Source organism: Daphnia magna, linkage group LG10 (assembly GCF_020631705.1).
Source record: "Daphnia magna isolate NIES linkage group LG10, ASM2063170v1.1, whole genome shotgun sequence".
Taxonomy (NCBI): Eukaryota; Metazoa; Arthropoda; class Branchiopoda; order Diplostraca; family Daphniidae; genus Daphnia; species Daphnia magna.
The window spans coordinates 1,513,819-1,526,682 of NC_059191.1; the positions used below are offsets into that span (position 1 = coordinate 1,513,819).

Genomic DNA, 12,864 nt, shown 5'->3' on the forward strand with positions numbered 1-12,864 from the left:
TGGTTTCTTAATCGATGGACCAGGCCAACATTGTCCGTCGTTTTTTCAACGCTCAATTTGTGTTATATGACGGGAGGGGAAAGTGAAGGTGATGATGTCCATATTCCCCCCCGTTCCTCTTTTGTTTTGTTTTTTTATTATTTTATTGGATCTTTTTCGTTATTGGTTGTTTAAAGAGGATAGACGGATGTCCTGTTCTAAAGAGGGGGATTCCTTTCGAACGGATGGATCTCCCTTCGTGATGGGGTTTTCGATTCGATTTCCAACTTCCTCGTTTGATTTGGCGGACGTATCGTTCACCCCGACAAACGAGCAATTAAAATCTCGATAATGTCGAGAGAGTGCGTTTAATTTAAATGAGGTTTTTTTCTATTTGATGGCGAAACACTTTACTTTTATTTTTCGCTTTGCCTTCTGCGCTTTCTTCCACTGCGTTTGACGGGTTGTAGATAGAAAAGTTGTTTGGGCTTTCTGTTCGCGATTAGCGTGAACCCCCAAGTAGCTTTTTCGTGACTTTGCTCTTGTGTCCCGCGGCCAATCTCTCGTCAACTGATGGAAACAAAATGGGTCCGTTTGTTTTTCTTTTTCTTTTCTTTTCTTTCTTTATTTATTTATTTTTAATATCAAACTTAGAGGGCTTAATTGGGCTTCTTTCGATCTTTGCTCTCGAGGTCTTACGATGCCCATTTTTCGCTCGTTGAACTTGGTCGCGTTCCCAAAGTCGACGCAAAAACAAGAAGAAAATATTAAAAAAAAAAAAAGTCTGGGTGTGTGTGTGTGTGTGTGTGTAAATATGGAATCGAGCCGAGTAGGCCTATGTGTCTTTTACACGCACGACTCGGTCCAATCCGTGTTTTGCAGCTTCGGCTGTGTGATGACGTCTTTTTCTTTCTTCTGCCTTTTATCATTCCCATCCCCCCTCTTTTTGTGTGTGTGTGTGTGTACGTCGTCTCTCTTTCTCTCTTTCTTGTTGTTGTTATTATCAAAAGCATGAGGCCTCCATCCGAACGCGGATTTGATGGATGTCGAGAAGACTCGGCATCCCTCCGTCTCTTGGTCCTCTCTTTCTTTCTTTCTTTCTTTCTTTCTTTTATTTATTTATTTATTTTTTTTTTTTTTTGGGCAGGGGGGGTTGTAGTGATGTATTTATGGCATCCCATTATCATATGCAGTTTATATATATGTATGTCATATATCTGTATTATAAGTGTGTGTACATAATTTGGGACGCACAGTGATGGAGAGAGCTTGAAACTGAGGGGCAGGGGGACGATGCGCAAAAAGTCTGAAATATATTTATGGGGCTCACTGCCGGAAGAGAGCGAAGACTTGCTAAAAAGAGGAAAATGGGTCTACAAAAAAAAAAAGAAAAAAAGTTTGGGCGTTTCCCATCAACTCCCCCCCCATCCGGGTTTCGAACGAGCGGCCATTGCTTTCCCATTTTCTTTTGTTATTTCACGTTTCCTCTTGTACGTAATTAGGAGAAACCAGCTATTGATGGCTCCCAATCGAAACATTTCATGCCACACCTGACTTTGACCATAACTCCTTCCCTCCACCTCTTTGCTTGGCCCGCCACCCTCTGTCTGCTCTTGTCCGTACATCCATCGGCCCTTGACCTATCGCAATGGCTCCCTCGATACATCGACTCGCGACACCCCTAGCCCATCGATCCTCTGCTTCCTTGTTTTGATGACCTAACCATTTTTTTTTTCTTTTCCTTCTTTTACGGACGCCAGTTTCCATCTTTGCTCGTTTTTTGGGGGGTATTCTTTGTTTAGCCAGGAAAAAGAACAAGAGCCTAACTTAAAAGGTGAAGGCCCGTGTTTGATGTCATTTTGGGAGCAAGGGGGGGGGGAGGGGTTCACACCTTAGATGTTGTGCGTTATTTTCTTTTGCATCAAGTTGTGATTGCAAGTGTATTGATTGAAATGTTCCTATTTGTTTGTTTGTTTCTCAAATTGCAGAACATTTCCACATTTTCGTGGGCGACCTGAGCCCGGAAATCGAGACGCACACGCTACGCGACGCCTTCGCCGCTTTCGGAGAGATCTCGTAAGTTAAAAAAAAAAAAATTAGTTTTTTTTTTTTTTTTATTTCCCCGGTGTCAATCTGTCGTGTTTTCGTTTCCTGTCAACAATCACACACACACGAGAGGATATCATATAGTCAAATCAGTGGGACGCGGTTGCGTCTTTGCCCTTTATACACTAAAAATAGCCCCCCACACGAATGAAACGTTCAAAACGGGACGATATGAAAAACAAAAAAAAAAAATTCAAAATCTTTGTATAGAAAATGGCGAATAAGCGATTTTCGTTTGTTATCGATTGCCACGAATGTCCGCTACCTCCTTCGTTCAATTGAATTGAACTTCGAGGCAACTGGAAAACGACGATGGTGACATTTTCTTTGCACGTTTTTCAGTGGACAAATTGAATTTCCCTATTGCGCATATCAGCAGGGCATCTCCTTCTTTTTGTCGTATTTGATGTCTGTGTGTGTGTGTGTGTGGACAAGCGGCGAGGTGGATGAAGAGATAGGGAAAGTCGTCCCGACGCGCGTTTTCAAAGTTGGCTGAAATTCTATTTTGGATGTCGTGTGTTGGACCCCGCCTACGTCTCCTGTCTCTCTCTCTTTCTCTCTCTGTGTGTGTGTGTGTTTATGTACGTAAGATGAGGCAGAAGAGTTTGATGGTGTGCGATGCACTACTTTTCACGACGGATGGATGAGGTAAGAGTAACGTTGTGGCTACATAACGAAGCTTTGCAGAGTGGGAAGTTGTCGGTTTCCTCCATTTTTTTGATTCAGTTAAGTCAACTTGAGCCACCAATTCACCATGTCCGTCTATGAAATCAAGACACAACTTGTGACCAAATCGAATTTCATTCGCCGTCGTCCCAATTTGCCTTTTTTTTTATTTCTTACCTCGAAGGCCATTTGGTTGGTAAGCTGTCGAACGCAAAGAAACTAGTCCAATCAAATTGTACGAGACTTTCTATCGCATTATCTGGAGCAAACGTAGCCCACCTCCCCCCATCCATCTATCCATCATCTTCTCTCTCTCTCTCTACTTATTTTTTTATCTGTTCTTAATATTTATTACGTGTCGCCGGCTATAAATTTATGTATTTAGATGTATACACATTATTTTTTTTTTTGTGTATGGCTGGCCTGGCCTTGTCACGTGACGATGGTGGGGGTCTGCTAACTGTGAACCGATGCTACCCAACTGCTGCCTCTTTTTTCCCCTACATGACGCAGCTCCGTCTGCGTGAAATGACGGACCATGTCCTCCTACTCGTCCCACTCTTTTAATAATAATTTTAAAAAATATTTATTTATATAACTGTTTGGTATTCGACTCGTCGGTCGTCTGCGTGAGCGTTTTTACCTATCCGTCCTTATTTTTATTTATTTTTTTTTCGTTTCACGTTTCTTGCAACTTCCGCACTCCCGATGCTCAACTCTCCTTTTTCTTTTTTATTACTATTATTTTTTATCATTGGGGAATCCAGACACATTCACTCATTTATCACCATTTTCTTCGACCCACAGGAGAGGTTGGGCTGGGCAGGAGGCGTGGGGGGAGGCTTGTATTATTTGATGTACGTTGTGTGTCTGCCATTTTCTTGGCTTAGCGTTTTCTCACTGGCGGCCGTGAGAGCGTCTCTTTACGTCTTGATCCCATTTTATTTGATTTGATTTTTCTTTTTCTTTTTTCTGATTCCTCTTCCGTTCAGTCCGAGGCCTTTTGCCTTGGCCGTTATTTATGTGTCTGTTTGATTTATGTGCGTGTGTGTGTGTGTGGGTTTGCGGACTGGCGTCGGTCACGGCCTTAGCGAGAGAAAAACGAACAATGCGACGCCCTTGACGACCATTTTGCCCGGCGCAAAGGCCAAGAAGGAGACGGACGGAAAGCCAAACTCTCCTTCCCAAATACAGATAAAACACACGCGCTAATAATTCAAACGAAACAAAACCAAATGCGATAAGACGGATGGATTCAACATTTTTTTTTTTTTTTCTTTTCATGTTTTTTTTTGGGGGGGGGACGGAGAGTTGCCGCCATTGATTCCCTGCCTGTGGGAGACCAAGGGAGAAGATCAAAGAGATAGTTGTATTCCTTCTTTTCTTCCTTTTTTTTTCTCTTTTTTTGAATAAAAAAAAATTATAATAATAATAAATTATTAATAAAAATAGGGAAGACGTTCCTAGCGAGCGACGAGTCGGATATTTACAAAGAGAGTCAAACCGAAGTGTGTGGCAGTCTCTCTTTTTCACCCCGCGTTGGGTATTTCTAATATGCCGGCAATCGCGACTCGAAATGTCCGCACGCGCGCCCCCCTTCTCAGAGTCTGGAAGGCGCCCCTTTTTTGTTTTTTTCTCTACTCATTTCCTGCTTCTCTTTTCACTTGTCTCGTTTTATATCAAACAGAGGCTGCCCCTGTTGGCGTTTTCTCATTAAAAGGCCATTCTTGATGATGATGGCATTTGCATTTCGTCTCCTTGTGTGTTATTTGGTTTGAATGCTCTCTAGAAAAAGGGGTTTCTCCTTCCTTCATATATCTTTATATATTTTTATTTAAACTCCTCTTCCTTGTCATGCAAATTCTTTATTTCGAAGAAAACTGGGCGCCGGTTTCTCCCTTTATTTTTTTTTACATTGAACCACCAGTGAAAATTTTAGAAATTCTCTGATCTGTTCTTGAAAAATTCTTGAAATTTCCATCATATTTATTTTATTTATTTTTTAAAAGATCAAACGTTATGGTCACGGTTTTGGACCGACCAGCTGTTCTTCTTGTTTCTCCACCCCACTGAGCAAAAGGGGTGTGTGTGTGTGTATGTCAAGGGCTATAATCGCCAGGCCATGGTCGTAGTAGTATTGTAGACGCCATGACTGGTGCCCAGTTGTTCTACCACATATGGACCACCACGCAGACGTTTGTCTAGCCAAACTGAAGCCGATTATTCGCCCCCCCCTTTACATTTGCAGAGCGGGCCAGTGCTTTTGGCCTTCTGCCCCCGTCTTTTTATTTCTCATATTGATTTAATAACGTTAATCACGCGAGCCGCCAGTTGGCTGTTCGCTAGTCTCTCGCTCTGTCTCTCTCTCTCTTTTGCTAGCCGTGTCATGAATAATTCCTTCTTGGAATCAATCTCCGCAATCCTAGCGGACTCTCCCCCTTCCTCTTTTCCTATTGCTATTCAAAAGGGGGGGAGGCAGGGTAACATTCCTTCATTTTTTATTTTTTTCATAGTCTCTTTTTGCTGGCAGGTTGTGCGTGTAATGTTCATACAGCCACATCCCGAACGACGCCCCCTTTTTTTTTTAATATCCCACCCTCCACTTTCTTTTGTTTTGGGGCCACAGGATTCCTCTCGTCTTTTTTTTCTTTCCTCGCAGAAAAAGGAATGGAAGGGGGGGAAAGGGGCAAATGAGTGAAAAAGAAATGGATCTTTATTATTTTGGTGCTCACGTTCTCAGTGGCGCGCCCCACCTCGCCACCGATAAGTCAATATCACGGGGAAACTATTCACGCTAGAAAATTGCTAGGGAACAACTAAGAATTAAAAGAAGGGAAGAATAAGAATACCCTACCCAAAAAAAAAAAAAAATACAAAAAATGGAAAGTAGGAAACAAGTAAAGGCAGAAGAACTGACAAGAGACTGGTGAGGCAGTAGACGTTAGCGAGAAAGTTAGTCCGATGGGAGCGTCACGTTTCTGATTGCGACTCTCGCTTGCCATTGCGTCATAACGATTATTCCGTCTCTTCTTATTCTCTTCTACCCCTTTTTACTTATTTATTTTCTTCTTCTTCTTCTTCTTCTTCTTCTTCTTCTTCTTCTTGTATTCCTCAAAGAGGGAGAAGAGAAAAGCTGAGGAATTCATCGCCATTGCGTTTCACGCCACATTGGACACGAAGGATTTGATTCTTCTCGCTCACGCACAGTTGTTCGTCTTCTTTCTTTCCTCCCTTTGCGTGCATTTCTCTTCTTCTCTTCCTCCTCCTCTTCAACCCGTCTTTTCCTTCTTTTTATTTTCGCACTTGGCTGCCGCCGCCAGATTAGGAATAAGCGATGCGAAATTCGACGGAGCGTCGCTCACCGCCCATCTCTTTCTAGCGTTCTCTCCGAGAAAGAAAATCGAAAATCAACCTACAAAATGCATAATGTAGAATAAAAAAGAGATGAGCTTTGCAATGACGGAATAGATTTGAAAAAAAAAAAACAAAATGGGGGATACGAAATATTTGACGGCTATCAACGACGACGCCCCTCGCTTTCGAATCAGATGAACGGCTTCTTTTTGCGGGTTGGAGGGGGGAATAAATCGGGAGATTTTGCGAGGGCTGTCGTCAATGTCAACCACGGCGTTAGGACACACACACACACACACAAAAAAAGTGTCAATATTTTTTTTTATTTCTCTCATCATTTGTTTTATTTTTTTGTTTGTTTGACTTTCATCTTTGCGAGTCGACTTTGGGTTGATGGTTCCATGAATCAGACGAGCTTCGTAACTTGAGATGATTGCCGTCCTCTTTCTCTTTACCAACAACAAGAGCAAAAAAAAACAAGGTTACTGGTCGTATTAAGGAGTGTGACGTCAGCCAGCGCTTGCCACGCCCTCTGTTTTGTTTGACTCCGGGTTGTGCCTCTCTTCTATTATATATGCATAGCAATTGGATGTGTTCTATTGCGTTGATTTTCGGATCAATCGGGGTGTTTGTTTAGGGTCTTGTCAACCCCCCCACACAAAATGGATCACATTTTATTTTAATTTTTTTTTACTTTCAATTTTGATTGAACTGAAATGTCGTGTAAAAGAGAAAGTGATGCGTTTATTAAGACGATTATTTCTTTTCGCCAATAATTGCAGAGACTGCCGCGTAGTACGAGACCCCCAGACGCTCAAATCCAAAGGCTATGGATTCGTTTCCTTCGTCAAGAAATCGGTAAGTGCCCCAAAATCAATTGAAATGATATCTGCCTTTTCCCTCCCTCTATAAATGAATAAAAATGAGAGAGACAGAAAGAAAACAAAAAGATCAAATGTACAAGAACCTCATCGTTTTCTGCGGCTTTGCTGGGCCGGCCATCTTGAACTTTTCCTCACATTTTGCATTCTGCTATTCTATTTCTGTCCTGCTTATCGATCTCCATTTTGTTGTTGTTGTTGTTGTTGTCGCTTCTTTGTTTTGTTTTGTTTTTTTTCTTCTTCTTCTTCTTCTTCCACTATAACTCTTGCACCCGCCGTATATTCCCCAAAGCTCCGGCCCCCCCCCCCAACTAATTGAGATCCTGATGGATTTCTCTTTTCTCTTGTTCCTTTCGCCTCGGCCGGCCGCATTTTTAAATTCCCGCATCTTCTCCTTCCCGTTTTCTTTCTTTCTTTTCTTCCTTCCTTTAGCGAGCCGGAGCTTCCTTCCCAAACTTTTTTTTTGTTTTGTTTACATGCAAGATTGGGATTCTATTAAGCCCTTTTATTTTATTTTATTTTTTTCGGTTGGCCATTTTTTTTTTTTTTTTATTATTTTTTATTTTTTGTTTTCTATTGCCACACGATGGCGGCCGTTGCATTCCCGCGGCCAATCACGGCCATTCCCCTTTTCTTTTTCTTTTTTATTGCGAAAAGAAAAACAAAACAAAATGTCTGTGCTCTCTCTCTCTTTTCCATTTCTCTCTTCTTTGACTCCCGACCCATTTTTTGTTTTTGTTTTCTTTTTGATTCGGTATCCCTCTTACCCACACACATATCCGCCAAAAGGATGTGTGTGGTGTACACGTTCCGGCTGACTTTCTCCGATGGGGATTGTGTCCATGCCGCTATTCGCGCCTGTGTTTCTACCCCGCCTTTTTTTTTTTCCTTTCATGTCTCTGATCCCTCGTGTGTCTCTCTCTCTCTATAAAAAAAAAAACACATAAAAAAAAAAATTATTTTTTTTTTTTGGGGGTTTGTTGTTTTGTTTTTTTCTTTATTTTTCTTCTTTTTTTTCCCTGCACTCTTTCGCTGTGTGTGATCTCGTTTGTATAGGATGCCGAGAACGCTATCGCCGGAATGAACGGACAGTGGCTCGGCACTAGGGCCATCCGCACCAACTGGGCCACCCGTAAACCACCGGCTCCGAAAGATGGTAAGTCTCTTGATATATTTTTGCATTGATTTATTGCTTTATTAAGCGCGCACACTGTGTATAGATTTATCTCAGTTTATTTGGCCCTGTGCGTCTCTCTGTGTGTGTGTGCGGCGGCGATAATCGTACAGACCGTCCATTCTTATTACGTACACTTTGTGTATGTGTGTGTCTGTGTGTGTATTAGCTCTATACACACAATCCCCTTTTCTTTTTTCTTTTTTTCATCTTTCATCCAGTAAGACGTCCAGCTCTTATCACAAAACTTGGGTAGATGTTGTAACTCTTTTAGAAACATCTTCCGCCTTTATTTTTTATTATTTTGTTTGTTTTTTTTTTCTTATCCATATACATATATTTTTTATTTTCTTGTTTCTTTGTTCCGGTTGAGGTTATTTCGCTCCGGATGTATATATTTTTTTTTTTCGACTGGGTTCTCTCTAGAGATGGGATATAGAAGAAAAAAAAGAGACACACTTGTATACAGCCAATATCACTCTGTAGTTCTTTTTCTTCTTCTTTTTTTACTAGTCCCATGTTTCGTTCTTTATTTTATTTTTTTTACCCTCATCGGCTCTTTTGTTTTCGGCCGTCCATCGGGTGCGTCTCGATGGACCACGGGCATTTTTCTCCATGGGCCGAAAGCTTTCAACAAAAGCTTCATTCCAAACCCGTAGGAAAAAAAATGGCTGGCTGCGTTGTGTGTGTGTGTAAGAATAGACGGGGGGGAAACGCCGAGGAACGCACGCGAGTAATTCACGTAATCGCATCGGGCCACCGCACCGATTCGTTTAGTTTTAATATTCCGCTCCTGCCGACATCTTTCTATACGTTTGTGTGTCTAACGCAATAGGGACAACAGAAAGATATGAAACCATTTTCAGTAGCTTCTTTTCTTTAAAAAAAAATTATTTTGCAGGCCATTTTCAGGGGCGGGTTCTTTCCCTCTTTTTGCGTGTGTCTGTGTGTGATGGACATCCCCACCAGAAAGCGGAGCATAACTTTTGTTTCGTTTTTTTTTTTTTGAAATCTTGTGGGATGTGGAAGGGTTTACTTTGGTCATCAGCTGATGTAGTTCCTGAGACGGGACAGCGTGTTTGCCACTCTCGCACTGTTGCAACTCTCATCCGGAAATGTTGCCAGCGTTATTGATTGAAATATTAGCCTACTACTACTCTCCGTCTCTCTCTCTCTCTCTCTCCGCACAAGAGTTTTTATACACACACACACACACATGGATTGCATAGAAATGGAAGGGGTTTCTATCTCTCTTTGTGTCTTTTGTTCCATGTGTGTGGGTGTGTGTGCCAGAGAGCCTGCGGATACCGGAATGGCTAAAAAAGAGGACGTACTTTCGTAGTACTTTTCCCCCTTTTTTTTTTTTTAACGTAACCGTATATACATTTATATACAGAGAAATAAGGAAAGATGCTTTATACTCATCTCTATCTATATACATAAGTATATATATACATTTGTATGTATATAAGTAAAAAAAAAAAGGGGGAAGAGAGAGCGAAGGGCTAGTTGAGCGACATGGAAAGAGAAGAGACAGACCCTGCCCATTTCTGCGTTCATGATGGATGGCGTGATCGTTTTTTCTTTCTTTCTTCCTTATGTGAGCGTGTATGAAAGGGGGGAGTGGGAATTGTATGTTCCCGTTGCCTTTCCGTCTCTTTCGCTTGGTCGGTCGGAATTTTTTATTATTATTATTTTTTTCAACGCAAAAAACTGCCCTCTCGTTGTTGCTGAGTTGACACTGGAATATTTTCTGTTCCATGTACGGAGACGGAAGCCTCGCTTATTTTTTCCTTTTTTTTGTCCCGTTTCCCAGAGCTAGCACAAGTCCGTTCGAGCGCCAAACCTCTTTGGTTTGTTGTGTGTGTGTGTGTTGCTGCGGTGTGTAGTGAAACGGGATTTTAAAAAGGAAGGGGGGAAGAAAAAAAAGATGGATCGATGTCCCGAACGAATGACACACACAGACCTATTCACATTTCAAAGATTTATTTGTTGTTCGTTTATCTTTGTTTGTTGTGTGGCTAAAAGCGGATGACGAAACATTTGGAGTAACCGTGAAAACTTATGACAATGTCTGTTTGTTTTTGCTTTGTTTGTTTTTTGGTTGTGTTTATTTTTTGTTTTGTTTTTCTGTTTCATTTTGCCAATGTGGGCGCGTTTTATGCAGCCGGATCGAAGCCCATGTCGTATGACGAAGTCTTTGGCCAGTCATCTTCCACCAACTGCACCGTCTATTGCGGCAACTTGGCTCAAGGATCCACCGAAGAGGCGCTGCAGAAGATTTTCGGCCCTTACGGCCAGATCCAGGAGATCCGCGTCTTCAAAGACAAGGGATACGCCTTCATTAGGTGGGGTGATAGCGTCTCTTTATCATCGATCATTGTGTGTTCATCGTCTTCTTTTTCATTCGTTCATTTGTGTTTTGTTTGTCGGGTCCTACTCCCGTGCCGTGTTTCAGATTTGCGTCGAAAGAGTCAGCCACGCAAGCCATCGTCTCGGTCCACAACACAGACCTGAACGGCCAAAACGTCAAGTGTTCGTGGGGCAAAGAGCCGGGAGAGCCCGGCAGCGCTAACAATGCCCAGGTATGTCATCCTTTGGCTTCGATGCGAGAACTAGCGAACGTTTTTTTTGTTTTGTTTTTTTCAAAAATTGTTTATTTTTAATTGACAAAAAAAAAAAAAAGCTGATGACGGGCGGATTGGGCCCGACCAACACGCAATACCCGTACGGCTACAACCAAGGCATGAGCTACTGGTACCCGGGAGGCTACCCGCCGCAGATGCAGTCGCAGTTCGTGCAAGGCATGCAAGGCTACGCGGCCTACGGCCAGTTTGCCGGCTACCAGCCCAGCATGGGCATGCAGCTGCCGGGCGGCTGGCAGAGCGTTCAGGCGCAGGCTGGAGCTGGCCAGCAGATGGCAGCCGCAGCGGCCGCTGCCGCCGCCGCTTCGCAGCAGGGCGGCATGGTGGCGTCGTACCCGATTCAGCAATTCCAGGTATTTCCGCACCTGGCCGTTCACCAAAGCGCCCTCACCCTCTGACGCGCAGAGGCAAGACGGGAAAACACTCTTAAAAAAGGATTCCGATTTCATTTAGGCTCAGTGATGATGACTTGCTTGATCATGACCGACGAGGGACTGGCACGGGATCGAGAGAACAGACAAACAGTGTATGTGTGGGGCCGTCAAAAATGAAAAGAAAAACTCTCGAAACTTTGAAAAGAAAACACAAAAACAAACTAAAAACTGAACGAAAAACTAAAGGAAAAGAAAAAAAAACATTTTGTATTGAGAATTTGAAAAAAAACCAAACACGCGGGAGAAGAGGAGAGCAACACAAACAATAAAAAAAAACAAAACAATTCTTTAATAAATTACAAAACAAAAACGTTATGGACGATGGAGGAGACTATGTCGTGAAGAGAGAAAAACAAAAAGGAGCCGGGCGCAACGAAAAAAATAAAATAAAATAAATAAATACAAAAAAAATACAAAAAAATATTGTGAAGTCAAAAAAGAAGAAGAAGAAGATGAAAGAATTAATAATTAAAATAAAATTTACAAAATGTGGTGATGACTGAACAATGGTGTGGTGGTGCTCCTGCTGTTTGTTGATGTTGCGGCGGCGCTTTTTGATTGCAAAAAAAAAACTAAAAACTAAACTAAAAAAAAATTAATATGCATACATAAAATAAAAAAAAAAAAAATCTGAAACATACCAACGCGACAGGAGAAAGTAAGGTTGGTGACTAAAAAAAAACAAGGGTTTTTATATCTAATGTCGGTCATTTTTGCAGACTTTCGTTCAGAAAATGCTGAACATTTTTGAACGATGTACCACATTTGGGGGGGATAAATGAGTTATACAGATGCGCGCATATTTCATCTCACATTTTCATCGATTCACACGTTTCACCCCACCTACCCCATCTCATTCGACATGCACACACACACGCATCTACACACACACAAGAAAAATCGCCATTAGACACAGAATGAGGAAGCAAAAAAAAAAAAATAAATAATAGAAAGAATTGACCTATGAGCAAATGAAGAATATTTCCTTTTTTTTTTTTTTTTTTTTTGTTTCCTCCACGCTCTTCCTCATTTCAAAACATTTTATTTTTTTTTTATTTTATTTTTTTTTTTGTTTTTTCATGTCGAAATCATTATTTGCCCCGGCGTAAGTGGAAGAGATCGAGTGATGACAAATACATGAATTCGCAAATTAATTAGAATTTTTATTATTTTTTTTTCTGTGTTGTTTTTTTTATTTATTTGATTATTATTATTTTATTATTTCTAACCCTGTGAAAAATCAAAGCGTACTGCTTTTGTTTTTTAATCATTATAATTTCTTATTTGTTTTTCTTTTAGCTTCCTTCTTTACTGATGTCCCCAATCCCCCGGCGTCTATCCCGTGGATACGCATTGCGTAACAATAGAATCATACAAGCATACAATATATACATAACGTTCTATGTATATGTAACATGTATCGCAATCGCGTGTGCATCGTAATGTTCAGTTGTTTTTATTTTAATCTATTATTTCTCGCTGACGCTGTGTGCGTCGCGTGCGTGTCGCTCTGTGTGTACGAATGCGTTGCGTGAGTTTCTGCGTGTCTCTCTGAATCTCTGCCCTCACAAGGCAACAAGCAAACACGAAAATGTACACGAATCGTAACCCTTGAACGGGAGTGA

At 41.5% G+C, this 12,864-nt stretch overlaps 1 protein-coding gene across 3 annotated transcripts in view; it reads left to right on the plus strand.

Moving 5' to 3' along the window:
• The window catches only part of LOC116932705 (nucleolysin TIAR), a 55,855-nt gene extending 43,462 nt beyond the window's left edge, over nt 1-12,393 (plus strand). For 2 of the 3 annotated variants that reach the window (XM_045180227.1, XM_045180226.1), the window contains 7 exons: nt 1,968-2,055; nt 6,888-6,963; nt 8,043-8,142; nt 10,313-10,508; nt 10,619-10,745; nt 10,847-11,158; nt 11,241-12,393. In XM_045180227.1, the coding sequence (XP_045036162.1) occupies nt 1,968-2,055; nt 6,888-6,963; nt 8,043-8,142; nt 10,313-10,508; nt 10,619-10,745; nt 10,847-11,158; nt 11,241-11,258 (917 nt within the window). In that variant the 3' untranslated portion in view covers nt 11,259-12,393. The remainder of the gene's footprint in view (nt 1-1,967; nt 2,056-6,887; nt 6,964-8,042; nt 8,143-10,312; nt 10,509-10,618; nt 10,746-10,846; nt 11,159-11,240) is intronic. The other variant, XM_045180228.1, reaches the window with a different exon arrangement.
• Nucleotides 12,394-12,864: the final 471 nt, after the last annotated feature.